This window comes from Grampus griseus, assembly GCF_964374135.1.
Source record: "Grampus griseus genome assembly, chromosome: 14".
Classification (NCBI taxonomy): Eukaryota; Metazoa; Chordata; class Mammalia; order Artiodactyla; family Delphinidae; genus Grampus; species Grampus griseus.
Window position 1 is genome coordinate 66,203,131 of NC_139008.1, and position 18,490 is coordinate 66,221,620.

General features: G+C 46.4%; 1 protein-coding gene across 8 annotated transcripts in view; it reads left to right on the top strand.

Annotated features, from left to right (window-relative positions):
* DLGAP4 (DLG associated protein 4) overlaps positions 1-7,194 on the top strand; it is a gene marked incomplete at its 5' end in the record, with an annotated part of 92,080 nt that extends 84,886 nt beyond the window's left edge. For all 8 annotated transcript variants that reach the window (XM_082669783.1, XM_082669781.1, XM_082669782.1 and 5 more), the window contains 3 exons: positions 3,396-3,487; positions 4,376-4,531; positions 5,377-7,194. In XM_082669783.1, coding sequence (XP_082525909.1) covers positions 3,396-3,487; positions 4,376-4,531; positions 5,377-5,595 — 467 coding nt within the window. In that variant the 3' untranslated portion in view covers positions 5,596-7,194. The remainder of the gene's footprint in view (positions 1-3,395; positions 3,488-4,375; positions 4,532-5,376) is intronic.
* Positions 7,195-18,490: the final 11,296 nt, after the last annotated feature.

Sequence of the window (18,490 nt, forward strand, 5' to 3'; positions counted from 1 at the left end):
ATGCGTTTGTTGGCAGTCTGTATATCTTCTTTGGAGAAATGTCTATTTAGGTCTCCTGCCCATTTTTGGATTGGGTTGTTTGTTTTTTTGTTATTGAGCTGCATGAGCTGCTTGTAAATTTTGGAGATTAATCCTTTGTCAGTTGCTTCATCTGCAAATATTTTCTCCCATTCTGAGGGTTGTCTTTTGGTCTTGTTTATGTTTTCCTTTGCTGTGCAAAAGCTTTGAAGTTTCATTAGGTCCCATTTGTTTATTTTTGTTTTTATTTCCATTTCTCTAGGAGGTGGGTCAAAAAGGATCTTGCTGTGATTCATGTCATAGAGTGTTCTGCCTATGTTTTCCTCTAAGAGTTTGATAGTTTCTGGCCTTACATTTAGGTCTTTAATCCATTTTGAGCTTATTTTTGTGTATGGTGTTAGGGAGTGATCTAATCTCATACTTTTACATGTACCTGTCCAGTTTTCCCAGCACCATTTATTGAAGAGTCTATTGCAGTCTTAATTTCAGTTACTCTATTTTTTAGTTCTAGAATTTCCATTTGATTCTTTTTGATAGATTTCTGGTTCTTTGCTGAAATTCCTCATCATGTCATATATTTTCTGGGACATATTCACAGTCATTTTAAAGCCCTGGTCCTATACCTCTACATCCCTATAGTTCTTTTACTTTTTGCTGATTTTTCTCTTTTGGTGTGCAGTCATTTGGTCCTACCTCGTGGCATGCTTGGTAATTTTTATTCAATGCCAGAAACTGTATACGAAAAGTACAGAGAGAACTTGAAGCTCAGGATGATTTTTTTTTCTTCTTTTTTTTTGAAGACGATTTTCTATACTTTGAGAACGAATTTACTTTTGCTTCTTGCAGACAATTAGAGTAGGGCCAGACCAACTTAATCTAATATGGGATTGAGCTGGTTCAGAGCTGCAGCCTGGGGTATTTCCAAGCCCTGCCTCCTTGGCAGACACTGAGCTCCAATTTTTGTTTCTCCCCCATCTTAAGACTGCTGGAAGCTTTGCTCAGCCTGATGCACTTTCCCCCAAGTCCTGTCTCCTCTGGTAGCTCCGAATTCCAGTTTTGGTCTCCCTGTCCCCATGGAACTGCCACAAGTTCTGCTTAGCTTCTCAGGCTCTGAACCACCACTTTCTGCTTGGCTTCTTAGCCCCTCAGCCTTGCGCTGCTTATAAACTGGGAGATGCCTTGGGGTAGAAGGCGGTTCAGAATATCAGGCTTGGCTGAATATAGTTTCCGTTCTCACTGACATCTTAGCCTCTCAAATTCTGGTTGCTTTGGTAATTTTTTAATACCCTGAGATTTTTTTGTTGTTTTTGGTATTTTATTTAGGTTTTATTTTTTTTAATTTTTCTTCATGGGAGGGTTCAGTTTGTCTGATAGTAACTGGTTTTTCATAGTCAGAATCAGAAGTCATTAGAATTTTCTAATGTTGAATCAGTCTTGTATTACCAGAATAAACCCAGCCGAGTTATATTATTTTAGTACACTGTTGTACTTTTGTTAATATCTAATTTAATAATTTTGCCTTTCTTCAAAGGCAGAATTACTTGGCTGGTAATTTTCCTTTCTCATCCTTGTCCTGTTTTAGTACCAAGGTTATCTAGCTTCATAAAATGAGTTTGGGATGGTTCCTTTATTCATATTCTGAATCATCTCTCTGAATAAATTTCTTTTCTTCCATTCTCTCTGTCCTTTTAGAACTCTGATAGATGTATTTTAAGTCTCCCTCTCTCCTCCATGTCTCTCAGTCACTTTTTTAAAAATAGTCTCATCTTTTTAATACATCTAGTTGCTTCCTTTATTTCTTAAAAAATAAGGTACCTAAATGCAGTCTTATGGTTAGGAATTCTCAGGAGAGACTTTTCCTCTTATTCCCATCCTACTTTTTTTTTAAAAATTATTTTATTTTTGGCTGCATTGAGGTCTTTGTTGCTGTGTGCGGGCTTTGCTCTAATTGCAGCGAGCAGAGGCTAGTCTTCATTGCTGTGCACAGGCTTCTCATGGCTGTGGGTTCTCTTGTTGCAGAGCACAGCCTCTAGGTGCGCAGATTCCAATAGTTGTGGCACACGGGCTTCAGTAGTTGTGGCTCACGGGCTCTAGAGCACAGGCTCAGTAGTTGTGGCACACGGGCCTAGTTGCTCCGCAGCATGTGGGGTCCTCCCAGACCAGGGATCGAACCCCCGTCCCCTGCATTGGCAGGTGGATTCTTAACCACTGCGCCACCAGGGAAGCCCTCCTATCCTACTTTAGACCAAGCCAGGCACATATACCCACTACCTTCTGCGGGTGGGGGGTCATTTTATCCCCAGCAGCTTAGCTATTCATTTAAGACGCCTTGTCTTGTTAATCTAGCAGTGTAAGTGTTCTGTGCCAGGAGCTTTTTCATTCCTGTCCTCCTTGTCCTTACTGGTTTTCATCAGGGTTTATTCTTTGTGCTGTGTCCATCATGGCCCTTGTTTCTGTGATGCCTGATTTTTCTCTTGCACTAGTTCCAGAGCTCATGTTTTATCCCCTTCCATTGTCTTGCATCTCTTTTCAGAGTACCTTATCTCTGCTTTGAACTACTGTTTAAATATTTGTGGCTAAATGTCACACTTTTCATCTGCTCTCTGGCAACAACTATCTGGTGAATGTGCATCTGCCATTTACTGCTCCTATAACATGTTTAGCTCCTGTGTTGGTTCCTTTTTAATAACTAATAATTTCTGAATGAGGTGGAATTCCTCCTTCATGAGCTGCTGTAAGTAGACCACTGTGTAAGTAGACCACTGAACACTTCATGGTGAACGCTTCTGTTGGATTCTCTTTGCTTTAAGACTTTTATGTTCATAATGAAAGTGCCCTATTCTTGGCATGTCCTATGTTCTCTCAGGCTCCTGAAATTTGCAGTCATTTTCTGTTTATTTACTCTCAGGAAGAATTTGAATGTATAAAACAAGGATTATCTATTCCTGGAAGGTTTTGTAAAACCACACCTGTAAAACTACATAGGCCTGGTTCCTTTTTCTGGGGAAGATTTTTAACTCCTGCTTCAGTTTTTTAAAACAGTTATTGGCCTAATCAGATTTTCTATTTCTTCTTGAGTCTATGATAGTAATTTATGTTTTCCTGAAAATTTTTTCCATTTAAACTTAGTTTTTAAATTTATTGCCATAAAATGTCCTTAGCAACTAGGGGATGGGGCTCACTTTATGTGTCTGGTGTGCATTTTTCACAGTGAGAGTGGGTTAATGTGTAAATAAAATGAAGACTGACTGCCATCACCAAATGATGATTGGTGTCCTAAAGCGGGGAGGGGAGGTGGAAGCCATGACCCTGATCCTGTGTTCCACCCCAGCAGACCCTGTGCTCTGCTCAGTCTTTTTCCACCTTCTCTTTCTCAGTCTTAGGGAAAGTCCTCAGTGCTGTGGGCAGTGCCCAGCTACTGATGTCACAGAAATTCCAGCAGTTCCGGGGCCTCTGTGAGCAAAACTTGGTGAGTGTGATTCTTCTTCCTCCACAGTGGGTCTTCCAGCCAGATCCCCCAGCTGGATTAGCCTCTAAGCCTCTGTGACCGCCTCTCTAACATGGAGAAGGTGCTGCTTCCTCATGGCATTGGAAAGATGACAGTGGTGTGTGTCAGTGCCTAGCACAGGAAAAGGGCCAGGAATGGTCCTTTCAGAGCTCTACTACCTTCTGAAATAGAAAAGTGAACTCTATGTAAAAACAGCCACATGAAAGTTAAAAATCAGTTGGCACTGATTTATTTATATACAACATACTCTATATCTAAGAAGACAGGCAAGGTAAGAACTAAAGAAATCACCACCATGACACTTGGTGGGTTTCCCTCTCCTTCACCCTTGCCGCTAGGCAGCAGCTTTTCCTGTGGAGCCTCTTTCCATCTGGCAGGGGTGGTGTAACCCCCAGGGGTGGAGGACAGTGGTGAGTGTTTGTCTCTAGGACCGGTAGGGGTTTGGGTGTTCACTGGGGAAGTCCTGATAAGGAATGTGCTGTCAGAGAACAGAATGATGGGCTAGAAAGCACACGGATTCTGGAATCACACCCACCTGGAAGTGATCCTGCCTCCTCCCTGTAGCCCTTCAGTGGTGGCGAAGGCCTCAGTCCCCATGTGTGTGCAGGACCCACTCTCATGATAGGACTGTCTCTCTCTCCCAAAGCTCTCCACCATCAGGGCCAGCAGTAATCAGGAACTGGGTTCATTCGCTCATACAGATACTGACCCGACCCTGGGAACAGGAGAGTAAGACCAGGCCTCAAGGGAAGCCAACCAGGGCTGGCAGAGCTAGGAGACAGTACTTGGGATGGGGTGCAGGACAAGCCTCTGCCCTGCTTGCCCCACTGATCCCCGTCTGTCCCACAGAACCCTGATGCCAACCCACGTCCAACAGCCCAGGACCTGGCAGGGTTCTGGGACCTGCTGCAGCTGTCCATCGAGGACATCAGCATGAAGTTTGATGAACTCTACCACCTCAAGGCCAACAGCTGGCAGCTGGTGGAGACCCCCGAGAAGAGGAAGGTGAGCATGGAGCAGTGCGGAGGGGAAGTCCAGGGACAAATTCCTGGTCGGCAATAACGCTGGCCACATCGGTCAGTGCTGCTTGGCTCCCTTCTCTGTGTGTCGTCTTTGAGCTGGGGGCTCACGTCCATCAGTGTGCGGGGTCCATGCTCGGCGCTCGTCCAGCATGCCACTCGCTCTGTGTAGTTGAGGCTGCCCCCCCGAAGCATGCCTTCCTGCCCTGCATGTTCAGAAAGTGGGAGACACATGCCCACAGCCCAGAGCACTAGCGTAGACACAGCCGTTGGAACCCTGGAGGTAGAAAAATGGTCCTTCTCCTAGGACCACGCTGCCAGGAGTACAGGGGTCTGGACCCGATTCTGCCTCCTGGGCCAGCCTCTTCCCTGAGGCTCAGGCTTCCATCTGTAAAACAGTGGCACCCAATGACCCCTTTGGTTATTGGTTACTGGACTGTGGCCCTTGTGAGTTCTGATCCCCTAGAATAGCATGTGAAATGTGACCTGGGAGTCGGAGGCCCTGAATTTAAATCCCATCTCTGGCTATATGATTCCTGCGTGAATTTCAGGCTCTCAGTGGTTCAGAGCAGGGGTGGGAAGAGGTGATCTGTCTGTCCCTTCCTACTAGAACATTCTAGGATTGTAAGCTTGCTTTTTGCTCCTATGCCTTGTGCTATTCCCACCATCATCGCTTCTTGTGGCTTCCTGATTCCAAATGTGTGTTGCTTGTGCCCGATGCGGGGAAGCTGGGGTGGAGGCTCCAGCTGCCAGCATACGGTGGGTGGTAGCACCACACAAAAGGTGGCACCTTTATTTTATTTTCCTTCTCTCCTCACTGTCTCACTAAAGGAAGAGAAGAAACTACCCCCTCCGGTCCCAAAGAAGCCAGCCAAATCCAAGCCGGCAGTGAGCCGCGACAAGGCCTCTGACGCTGGGGACAAGCAGCGTCAGGAGGCCCGCAAGAGGCTCCTGGCGGCCAAGCGGGCAGCTTCTGTGCGGCAGAACTCAGCCACGGAGAGCGCGGACAGCATCGAGATTTATGTCCCTGAGGCCCAGACCCGGCTCTGAGACCAGGAAGCAGGAAGCAAACAATTTTAAGTCATTAAAAAAAGAAACCTACAAACTAAATGCGAAAGGAACAAAATTTTCTCAACCTTTAGTGTGGTTATTCTGTCTAGAGACCCTGAGCCAACTTTCAAATTGACGCATACAAGGGCTCACAATTTGGCTTTCTTGGGTCCCTCCCAGCTTTAGGTTATGAAGACTTCACACAAAAAAATCAACAGAAACACAAAACTATAAAACTTTTTTTTCCTCTTGCTGGCCGTGGTGGACTAGATAGATGGACTTCGGCAACGCCCTGGCCCAGCCTCCAGACTACAGTCTTTTTACTTGCTCTATCTAATGAGAACTTAAACTAGCTTGTTTACAAGATGACGACAGCCCAAGGGCAGCCTTGGGCACCTGCCATGTCCTTCCTCCTTTTCCTGGCTACCCCAGCTCTGACCTTGGAGTTTTCATTCTTATGTTTTTCTCTTTTCCCTTAAGAGCTCACACAGGGGTCACCATCCTGACTATCGGCTTTCTGGTTCTCAGCCCTTTTTGTGGGTGAGCCCTGAGGACAGAGAGATGGACACGCGTCCCCTCCCCCACCGAGTGCTCACACACATGCACGCGTGCGCGCGCGCGCACACACACACGCAAATACAGGTTCCTCTCAGCAGAAGCAGCCCTCCCACTGTGATCTGCCAGCCCTAGGCAGCGTCAGGTGGGTGACTCGCCTCTCTGAGACCATGAGGAGGGCTGAAGTCTTTGGGGGGGTGGGGGTGGGAATGAGATAAAAACCACAGCTTACCACACTCCAGACTCCCGCCTTTTTCTTCTCTCCAGCCCCTTCTTCCTTCAGCAAAATGTATGACCTAGAGTGACTTGCAGGGGCCACTCAAGAGAGGGACCCCATTTTCCAGGGGTCACGTGTCCCTGGCCGAGCCTGTGTACAGTACCCGAGGGGCGGGCGGCTGTGTCTGTATGTATGTGTACATATGCACATAGACCTTAGAGTGTATATTTAACAAACGCCCCTCTGCTCACCCATGCCCACCAGCGCCACCGCTGGCTCTCGGGGGCACCTGGCAGGAGGCGGGTGTGTGAATAGCATATATTTTTACATGTACTATATCTAGGTGTGTGTACAAGTGTGTGTAAAAATATATACCTTGTGTGTAAGCAGCTCCCCCTTTTTTTGTCTCTCACCTGCCCCCTGCTCCCCGGCCATGGGCCCATCTGCCTGGCCTCTGAGTTTTCTATTTTTTTACCCCGGTCATCCTTCTCTCTCCCCTGCCCCCCAGCCCCACTCCCAGGGTGTCATGAGCCCTGAGCTGCGATGGCCCAGGCCTGCAGGGTGAGGTGGGGGGCAGGGAGGGCGAGGGCGAGGCCAGGCCTGCAGCAAGCTCCGAGCACAACGGCTGCGGCACTGGAGACGCCCTCGTGTCCAGCACCTGCCACAGGGGCCTGCTCTAGGGCCCATTCCAGCTTGGCCGCCGTCTGTGACCTCGGGCAAGTCACTTGACCTCTGTGTGCCTCAACTTCCTCCTCTGTAAAATGGGGACAGTCCCCGCCCCTCCCTACCTCACAGGCATGTTGTGAGAATAAATGAGGTAACGTGCACCACGGGCTCATGGTGTTATTGCAGCGGGGCGGGCCAGGCTGGGATGAGGCGGGTGGAGCAGACGCCCCAGGAGACAGCCAGACCCCTTCCAAGTGGCAGCTCCTTGGAGACAGGCTGCCGAGTGCAAACTGTAACGCCAGCGCTCTCATGCACCAGCTCTGTGACCCCCAGCAAGAAAACTAAGCTCTCGGTTCCCTTCCCGAAAGATGAGTGTGTAACATCCGCCTGACCAGCTTCCTCCAGAGAAATAAATGCTTCATCGTCGCTATGTGGGAGCTGAGATGGGCTGCTCACGCTGACAACTCGCGCCCCCTCCGTAGACCCCGACTCTGCGTGCGCTTCACCCAGGACGGGGCACTCGGTACCCCAGCCGCTGCCTGCACCCTGACAGTTACACGCACTGGATGCACTTCCTGAGCACCTACCCTGCTCATAGAGCTCACGCCCCGGTGGGGGAGACACGGAACATGCCATAGGTGAGTTCCAGTCTACAGCAGATGGTAGAAAAGGAGGTGCAGCACAGTGAGGCTGTGGGAACCCATGACAGCTCCGCCAAACCCAGGTCAAGGCTGAAGGACAGTGGGTATTAACCGGCTTTGGGAGACGGGGATGGGGTGCAGGGGAGAGCAGGCGGAACAGCAGGTGCCCATGTCGGTGGTAAGAACATGTGTTTCAGAAAGTTCTCGGGCCCGGCCGAGCTGCAGGCACCTGGTCTCCTCCCTTGGCACAACGCAGCGGAGGTGCTGGTGACCTCAAGCCCAGGGGAACTACCTTCCCAGGAACTTTGTTCGGGCTGCCCTGCCTTCCCCAGAGGGGCCGCTCGTGAGCTTCTCTGAAGCCTGTGGGCCAGACCCCCTGCGCTAGGAGTGCTGTGCCCTCATGTCTAGATCCTGGTAGTGGTGGCTGAGCGCCCAGTGGCCATGGATGGCTCAGATTAACTCCTGGGGCTGGACCTACCCCCTGCCCTGAGACACGGCTGAGGGTGACTCAAAGGTAAGTGGACGGGTTTCAGGTTGCCTGGGCACTGAGCCAGATACTCAGGGGTGTGAGTGAACACAGAGGCATCACGCTGGACTTGACCGGCGAGCAGCCCAGCTCCACTCCTGACGGGCCTCGGGGAACTGGGTGGACCCTTTTACCCCTTCAGAGCCTGAGTGTTTCTGCGGCAGCAGGGGAGGGGCCTTGAGGGTTAGATCAAGGTCTCAGGGAGGGTCCTGCACTCCCTGTATCATAGTACCTGGGCCCCCTCTCCCAGCCCTGCTGGTGCAGCAGAGGAGAGGCCCACCCTCCCGAAGTTGAAAGAATAGTTTAATGTCCTTCACCCAGAATCACCAACTGTCAAGATTTTGCCATATTTGCATTGTTCCTGTCAGGGACATACACAAACATCCCCCTCACCTTGAGCCATTTAAAAATAAGCTGCACATACCATGCTGCTTCACCCCCAAATACACCAGGCGACACCTAAGAATAAGGACATTCCTACGTGAGCACAATACCACTATTCCTCTAATTTAACACACGAGTGACCCTCGAGCACCTCCCTTACCCAGGAGGGCACTTAGTGCCCAGACATCAATACCAGCTAAAGCAGGGCCACACACTCCAAGTGCCGGAGGAATGTCCTCCATGGCTTTTACTTTGTATCCATCCAGGATCCAGTGAAGGATCATTCGCTGCTTTCAGTTATCAAGTCTCTTTAGTCTCCTTGAATCAGAAGCAGTTTCCCCACTTTTTTTTTTTTTCATGACATTGACATTTTTTAAGTATCCAAGCATCTTAGAGAATGTTACCTAATTTGGATTTCTATTTTCTCATGACTCAGATTAAACAGTCTGAACAAGAAGATGGCTTAGATGATGTCCCACCTCCTGTACTCTGTTCTATCAGGGAGGCATTTGTCATTTCAGGGAAAGGCCGACAGCAGCTTCCTAGAGAAGCTGGGAGTGAGTCCTCGGTTTCTGCATTTCCAAAGCACAATCCTTGAGGGAACAGGGCCAAACAGAGACAGAAAGCACCCTCCTGAAGGGTGCTGGGGAAGAGGAAAGAGAGCAGAGAGGGAGACTGTTCACCATCCCTGGGTCCCTGAGAACCACCCAGAGGCTGCAGGTCAGAGAGCAGGGAGGCCCAGGTTCCCCTGTAAACCTCCTGCTCCCCAAAAGTTGGTGGGTCCCCAAGCCTTTCGCAGTCCCCACCCCATAGCCTGAGAGCAGAGAAAGAAGGCTTAGCCGTAGCCAGGAGCAGCACAGGGCTCAGGGGCCTTGTGGCCAGGCCAGCAGGACAAAGCCATTGTCCCCAGTGGCCTGAGATCCAGAGACCATGAGGACCCCCAGACCAACTGAGATGAAGTTCCTACCACCAGCACTGGAATGGGGTTTATAAAAGAAACTTAAAATGAAATTGTATCAGGACTTCTCTGGTGGTCCAGTGGGTAAGACTGCGCTCCCAATGCAGGGGACCCAGGTTCGATCCCTGGTTGGGGAACTAGGTGCCGCACGTGTGCCGCAACTAAGAGTCCACATGTCGCAGCTAAGAAGTCTGCATGCCGCAACTGAGAGATGCCATGCCGCATCTAAGACCTGGCACTAAATAAATAAATAAATAAAATCTAAACAAAAAAATGAAGTTGTATCTCCTACTGATATGAATCTGGCTCATCTGAAAAATCAATGTGATCCGCACTGCCTCTTCCTTATGGCAGCCAGAGGGACTCCTCGAAAATCCCCCTCTGCTCAGGACCCTTTGAAGCCTTCCCAGTACCAGCAAGAGAAAATCCGGCCTCCTCACCTTGGCCTTGGAGGCCTACGTCCACCTTTCTAGGTACATCTCCCATGGGAGCCCATCCCCTGCTCTCTGCCTTCCAGCCTCACCTCAGACCTTGCACAGGGAGCCATGGCTCCCCCACCAATGCATCTATTCTTGCCTCAGCTCTCAGGCCAGCTAGCATTTCTGCAGTGAAAGCTTCCCAAAGCACCTCAGCCAGGCCAGGTTGGTGCAAACCCCCTGCTCTAACTCTTGGAGCTGGACAGTCACTTCACTTACCTTGCTTTGTTGCTGTCACTGATGCTTAGATCTGTAAGATTACTTATGAATATCTGTCTCCACCAGGAAACGATGGGCTCCCTGAGGGCAGGAATAGTTTTTTTCACTAATCTCAGTGCCTAGCACAGAGGAGAGCCTCAAGAACTGTTTTCTAAATGAATGACCTTGTTGCGGGGAGTAGAGGTGGGACTTCACAGAGAAGATAATATTTGAGCTGGGCTTTGAAGGATGAGCAGGAGTTCCCCAAGCTGTGGCAGTGAAGGGCACAGCAAGCAGTAAGACTCTGCTGCTGCTCAGGGAAGGGGTGGTGCTGGACAAGCCTTGAATGCCAGGTTAAGTAGTAAGGGCTTTTACCAGCTTTGAACAGAGCAAGGACACTTCCTTCCACAGAACCCAGCTTCCCATGAGACAGGAGCCCCCAGTCCCAGCCTCCATGGAGCCATGGCACTCTGGTGACCCAGTCAGCGCCAGGGTTTGTCTCTAAAACATGTCAGCGGACCCCAGGCCTGGTGAAGCCCTGTGACCAACAGGGGACATGGGCCCTTGGAGACCCTCAACTGCTAATGGCTTTAACCTTCTACAGACTGACAACTCCTACACCTAAATCTACAACCTGTACCTTTCCTTGAACTTTGCACATCCCACTCACCACCTCCACTTAGACATCTAACAGGTAATCTCAAAGTTAACACGTCCACCAACCGGTAAAAGGAAGTGAGAATGGCTAGAAAAATCACCATTTGACAAGCATCATAGTAACAACTGGATCATCAGTGCATGTTAAAAGCCATGGGTAAAAGTTTGATGAGGAACAGAATATTTAGTCTCAAAGGAGCACCCCACAAATTACCTATTAATGAACATATTAATTACAAAAGGGAAAAACAGTAATTTTCTGATGAATAAATCTGGCAGACACTAGATGGCCAAAGTTAATTTCTTCCCATCACTGGTAATAATAACATCATACGTGTTTCCTGATAAGATGCACTGGGAAGAATACAGCATCACTTCTGTGATATTCCTGTCAAAAGTCCATAGTCTGAAGCTAATCATGAGGGAGCACCAAGAAACTGGCTGGGACTCTCCAAAAACGTCAGTGCATGAAAGACATAGAAAAGCTAAAGGACAGTTCTAAGGGCCAGAGATTAAAGACATTTCAATAGATGCAGAATAAACATTTGATAAAACCCAGCACCCTTTCATGATAAAAACGCTCAACAAATTAGAACATCCTCCAGCTGATAATGGACATCCAAAAAAAAAAAAATCCACAGCTAACGTGTTTAATGGTGAAAGACTGAAAGCTTTCCCTTCAAGATAAGGAACAAGACGAAGAGGTTCACTCTTGCCACTTCTACTCAATATTGTACGGTAGGTTCCAGCCAGGGCCTTTAGGCAAGAATGAATAAATGAATGAATGGATGGCATCTAAATTGGAAAGAAAGAAGTTAAACTACCTCTATTTGCAGATAACATGATCTTTCATATAGAAAACCCTAAGGTATCCACAAAAAAATTATCAGAGTTAATAAATTAGTTCAGCAGTGTTCCTGGAAGCAAGATCAATATACAAAAACCAATCATGGGCTTCCCTGATGGCACAGTGGTTGAGAGTCCGCCTGCCGATGCAGGGGACACGGGTTCGTGCCCCGGTCCGGGAGGATCCCACATGCCGCAGAGCAGCTGGGCCCATGAGCCATGGCCGCTGAGCCTGCACGTCCAGAGCCTGTGCTCCGCAATGGGAGAGGCCAAAACAGTGAGAGGCCCGCGTACCGCAAAAAAAAAAAAAAAAAAAACCATCGTATCTCTACTGTGATATAATAAATAATAAATATTTGGTCTTCGTCCCTAGCTCCTGGTACACAGCTCCTGAAACCCTTGGACTCTCTGGAGTGATGAGAATCTTTTGTATGCTAATGGCAGGACTGGTGGCTGGGGGCCCCTAGATAGCTTCAGGATAGGGGCTGTTGCTAGAAAGACAAAGGCATGGTTAGAGGATTAGAAATTTCAGCCTCATTCCCCAACTTCCAGGGAGGGAAGAGGGGCTGGAGATTAAGTCAGTCATAATGGCCAAAGATTTAATCATGCCTCTGTAATGAAACCTCCGTAAAAACCCCGACACAACAGAGTTTGGAGTGCTTCCAGGCTGGTGAGCACGTCAAGGTGCTGAGAAAATGGCAGCCCCGGAGAGGGCATGGAAGCGCCCCCTTTCCCCTGCCCCCACTTTATCCTGTGCATCTCTTCCACTTGGCTGTTCCTGAGTTGTATCCTTTATAGTAAACTGATAATAGTAATTAAACTGCTTTCCTGAGTTCTATGAGCAGTTCAAAGAAATTATTTATCCTGGTGTTGCAGGAAGGGGGACCCCTTCAAGGGCCCGAGAGTGGGCTCTTGTCTAACACTCAGAGATGAACTGTCCAAGGAGACACACGTGCTGACAAAGCAAAAGAATTTATCGGGAAGGGGCGCCCAGGCAGAGAGCGGTAGGGTAAGGGAACCCAGGAGAAGTGCTCTGCCACATGGCTCAAAGTCTCAGGGTTTATGGTAATGGGATTAGTTTCCGGGTTGTCTCTGGCCAATCATCTTGCTTGGCCCATAGTCTCACTCGGGATCCTTCCTGGTGGCATGCTCATCTCTCAGCCAAGATGGATTCCAGTCCTTATCGGGACTTCCTGTTGTGAGACAACTCAGGCAAGTGAGCCTGGCTAAGGCTGGTGGTTTTGGTCAACAGTTCCCTAACACTGGCGGGGAGGGATGTGTAGTAATCCGCAATTTGTAGTCAAGTTGGACAAAAGTGTGGGTAACCTGGGTCTGATGTGAGGGAAATCTTGTGGGACTGAGCCCTTAAACCTGTGGAGTCTGACACTAACTCCAGGTAATTAGGGTTAGAATTGAACCGAATAGTAGGACATCCAGTTGGTGTCCAGAGAGTTGGAGAATTGACTGGTGTGAGGAAAATACCCACATATTTGGTGTCAGAAGTATCGTGAGTAAAAACAGTTCAACTACCAGTGAACACACTGAAAATGAGTTTAAGAAAACAATTCCATTTACAATAGCATCAAAAAGATCAAAACACTTAGGAATACATTTAACAAAAGAAGCACAAGACTTGTAAACTGAAAACTACAAAACATCATTAAGAGAAATTTTAAAAGATCTAAGTAAAAGGAAAGGCACTTCATGTTCACGGATCAGAAGACTTAATGTTGTTAAGACGGCAATACTCCCCCAAATTAACCTACAGGGTCAGCACAATCTCTATCAAAATCCCAGCTGCCTTTTCTGTAGAAATTGACAAGCTGATCTTAACTGATATGGAAATGCAAGAGACTCTGAATAGCCAAGCAATAGTGAAAAAGAAGAACAAAGTTGGATGAAACACTTCCTGATTACAAAACTAAAGTAATCAAGATTGTGTGGTACTGCCATAAGGGTAGACATGTATATCAGTGAAGTAGAATTGAGAGTCCAGAAATAACCCAAACATTTATGGACAACTGATTTTCAACAAGAGAGCCAAGAAAATTCAATGGAGAAAGAATAGTCTTTTCAGCAAATGGTGCTGCGACAACTGGATATCCACATGCAAAAGAAGGAAGTTAGACCCTTACCTCACTCCATATACAAAATTAACTTAAAGTGAATTAGAGACCTAAATTGAAGAGCTAAAACTACAAAACTCGTAGGATAAAACATAGGTATAAATATTTACAACCTTGGATTGGGCAATGGTTTCATGGATATGATAAAAAAAAGGCACAAGAAACCAAAAAAAATAAACTTCATCGAAGTTAAAAACATTTATGCATCTTTAAACAAACCAAAAAATGAAAAGATAACCCACGGAATGGGAGAGAAGATTTGAAAATCATATACCTGGTAAGGGTGTAATAGCTAGACTATACAAAGCATCTTTGCAACCCAACAACAAAAAAAGAAATTTTAAAATGGGCAAAATATCTGAATAATCATTTCTTCAAAGAAGATATACAAATGTCCAATCAGCATGTGAAGAGGTGTTCAAGATAACAAGTCTTTAGGGAAATGTTAATCAAAACCACAATGAGATACCACTTCACACCCAATAGGATGACTAGAAGACTAGTGTTAGTGAGGATGTGGAGAAACTGGAACCCTCACATTTTTGGTGGTAATATAAAACAACGCAGCACTGAAGAAAACAGTTTGGAAGTCCCTCAAAAGTTTAAACATAGAGTTAACAGATGACCCAGCAATTCCACTCTTAGATATATATCCAAAAAAGTGAATATATACATCCACACATAAACTTATACACCAATATTCATAGTAGCATTATTTATAATAGCCAAAAAGTGGGAACAACCCAAATATCAATCAACTGATAAATACGTAAACAAAATGTGGTATAGCAATAGAATGGAATACTATTCAGCAATGAAAAGAATGAAGTACTGATACATGTTGTAACGTAGATGGACCTTGAAAACATTATGCTAAGTGAAAGAAGACAGTCACAAAAGGCCACATATTATATGATTCCACTTACATTAAATTTCCAGAGTAAACAAATCCGGAGACAGAAGGTAGATTAGTGTTTGCCAGGGGATGAGGGGAAGGGGAAGTGGGGAGTGACTGCTAATGAGTATGTTGATTCTTGGGGGATGATAAAATGTTCTGGAATTACATGGTGGTGATGGTTGTATAACTCTGTGAGTATTCTAAAACCACTGAATTGTACACTTGAAAAGGGTGAATTTTATGGTATATAAAAATCATATAAATTTTTAAAATTATTTTAAACAGAGAAGTCCACAGCATGGAAGAAAATTTTTGCAAATCATATTATCTGATAAGGGATTAATATCCAGAATATATTAAAAAACTCTTACAACTCAACAACAAAAAAACAACCTTATTTTTTTCTGCGGGGGGCTCATGTCATGTAGCATGCGGGATCCTAGTTCCCTGACCAGGGATCGAACCCGTGCCCCCTGCAATGGAAGCATGGAGTCTTAACCACTGGACCACCAGGGAAGTCCAACAACCTGATTTTTTAAATGGGCAAAGAATTTGAATAGACATTTCTCCAAAGAAGATACACAAATGGTCAATAAGCACATGAAAAGATACTTAATGTTAGTTATTATGGAAATACAAATCAAAACCACAATGAGATATCACTTCACACCCATTAGGATGACTATTATTAAAAAGAAAGAAAGGAAGGAAGGAAGGAAGGAAAGAAGGATGGAAGGAAGGAAGGGAGGAAGGAAGAAAGAAGAACAGAAAATAACAAGCGTTGGCGAGGATTTAGAGAAATTACAACCCTTGCGCACTGTTGGTGGGAATGTAAAATGGTACAGCTTCTGTGGAAAACGGTATGGCGGTTCCTCAAAAAAATTAAAAACAGAATTACCATATAATCCTGCAATTTTGCTTCTGGATATATACCCCCAAAGAATAAAAAGCAGGGACGTGAAAAGATATTTGTACTACACCCATGTTAATAGCAGCATTATTCACAACAGCCAAAAGATGGAAAGAACCACATGTCTGGTGACAGATGAATGGATAAGCAACATGTGGTCTCTCCACACAATGGAATATTATTTAGCCTTAAGAAGGAAAACAATTCTGACATATGCTAAAAAATGGATGAACCTTGAAGAAATTATGCTAAGTGAAATAAACTGGTCACAAAAGGACAAATACTGTTTGATTCCACTTATATGAGGGACCCAGAGTAGTCAAATTCATAGAAACAGAAAGTAGAATGATGGTTACCTAGCAGCTCAGGGAAAAGAATAGGGAGTTACTATTTAATGGCTACAGAATTTATCAATAGTTCTGGAGATGGATGGTAGTGGTAGTTGTACAACAATGTGAATGTACTTAATGCCACTGAACTGTACACTTAAAATTGGTTAAAATGATAAATTTTGTTATTTTACCATACACACACACACACACACACAGAGAAGGAGATCAAAGAAATATGATAACCTTGGATTGGCTACTGGACCAGAAAGAAATTTTTTATAAAGGACATTATTGGGATAATTGGTAAAACCTGAATATGGATTGTAAATTAGATAATAGTATTAAATCGGGACTTCCCTGGTGGCACAGTGGATAAGAAGCCGCCTGCCAATGCAGGGGACACGGGTTCGAGCCCTGGTCTGGGAGGATCCCACATGCCACAGAGCAACTAAGCCCGTGTGCCACAACTACTGAGCCCGTGTGCCACAGCTACTAAGCCCACATGCTTATAGCCCATGCTCCACAACAAGAGAAGCCACCGCGGTAAGAAGTCCACGCACTGCAAGGAAGAGTAGCCCCTGCTCACCACAACTAGAGAAAGCCTGCGCAGCAATGAAGACCCAATGCAGCCAAAAAAAAAAAAAAAAAAAAAAATTAAATCTTTAAAAAAAATAGTATTAGGGCTTCCCTGGTGGCGCAGTGGTTGAGAGTCCACCTGCCAATGCAGGGGACACGGGTTCGTGCCCCGGTCCGGGAAGATCCCACATGCCACGGAGCGGCTAGGCCCGTGAGCCATGGCCGCTGAGCCTGCACGTCCAGAGCCTGTGCTCCGCAATGGGAGAGGCCACAACAGTGAGAGGCCCGCGTACCGCAAAGAAAAAAAAAAAAATTGTGAATCACTATATTGTACACCTGTAACTTATAATACTGTACATCAACTATATTTCAATAAAAAATTTTTTCCTGATTTTAATCACTGTAATATGGATATGTAATATAATCTCCTTTTTGGGAGATACTCACTGAAGTATTTTGGGGTAAAAGGGCTTGATGTGTGCAACTTACTCTCAAATGGTTGGGGAGGAGGATACACACACACGGAAGACAGTATAATAAAGCCAAATGTTAACAATTAGAGAACCTGGGTGAAGGTATATAGGAGCTCTTTGTACAGTTCTTATAACTTTACTGTAAGTTTGAAACTATTTCAAAGTAAAGTTTTTTAAATTTAATATGTCCAAAACAGAACTTCTGATCTCTCACCAAACCTGCTCCTTCCATAAGAGAAAATGTCAGCTCTTTCTTTCCAGCTGCTCAGACCAGAACCCTTGGAGTCTTCAAGTCTTCCTTGACTCTCACACACATACCAATCTATGCGAAAATCCTATTGGATGCAACTTCAAAATATGTCCAGATGGGAATTCCCTGGTGATCCAGTGGTTAAGACTCCACGCTTTCACTGCCGAGGGCCCAGGTTTGATCCCTGGTCGGGGAAGTAAGATCCTACAAGCTGCACTGCATGGCCACCCTCCCTCCCGAGCCAAAAAAAATATGTCCAGAATCCCATCACTTCTCCCACTGCCACCACACTAGTCTGGACACCTCATCCTGTTGAATAGCTCCTCACTGGTCTCCCTGCTTCCCCCTCCCCAACCCCAAAGGGGATTCAGTTAGAACATAAGCCAGATCACGCCACCCTTCTGCTCAGAACTCTCTGATGTCTTACAGCGGCCTACGAGTGTAAGCAGGTAAGTTAAGGGGTCCCTGGAGAAAGAGAACCAGGAATGGCTTTCTTGACATAAGAGAAGTCATTTTGGCCTAAGTCATTCTGTGATCTAAGCCTGACCACAATGCTTGCCCTTGAACAGGTCTCAGTAATTAATGATCTTAAGAGAACAAAGGAATGCAGGAACAGAGAAAAGGCAGTCAGACAACAGTGCACTGATAGAGCAGAGTCCTAGTTCCTCCTCAAGGGATAGGCATGATAACTTGTCTTTGCGCTCTGCAGGGACTAAGACCCCCCACCCCAGGTGGAGGACGGAATGATAATGCTGACCCTCCTGACTTCAGCTAAAGCTTGGACCTTGGCCCCATTTCCATGCGGATTTCTGCTCTGCTCAAGCCCCTTCATGAATATGCATGTACCCTTAGCTTAAAACTTCCCCCGTTTTGCTGTTCAGGGAAACACTGCTTTGGGAAAGGTCACCAGTAAGATTCTCCTTACTGGCTGTGAGTAATAATAAATCCTTCCTTCTCCAGATCTTTGGCGTGTTAGTGTCTATTGGCTTGACACCCACCAAGAGGCAAATCCAGTTTTGGGGTAACACAAGGATCCCCGGGCTATGTCCCTAGTGCTTCTCAGACCTCCTCTGCCACCCCCCTCCCCTCAGTCACACTGACCTCCCGCTGCTCCTTGACCGTGACCTGGCCAAGCTCCCCCTACAGGGCTTCTGCCTCAGAGCCTCTCTGGGCTGGCTCACTCCCTCACATCCTTCAGCGCTGCCC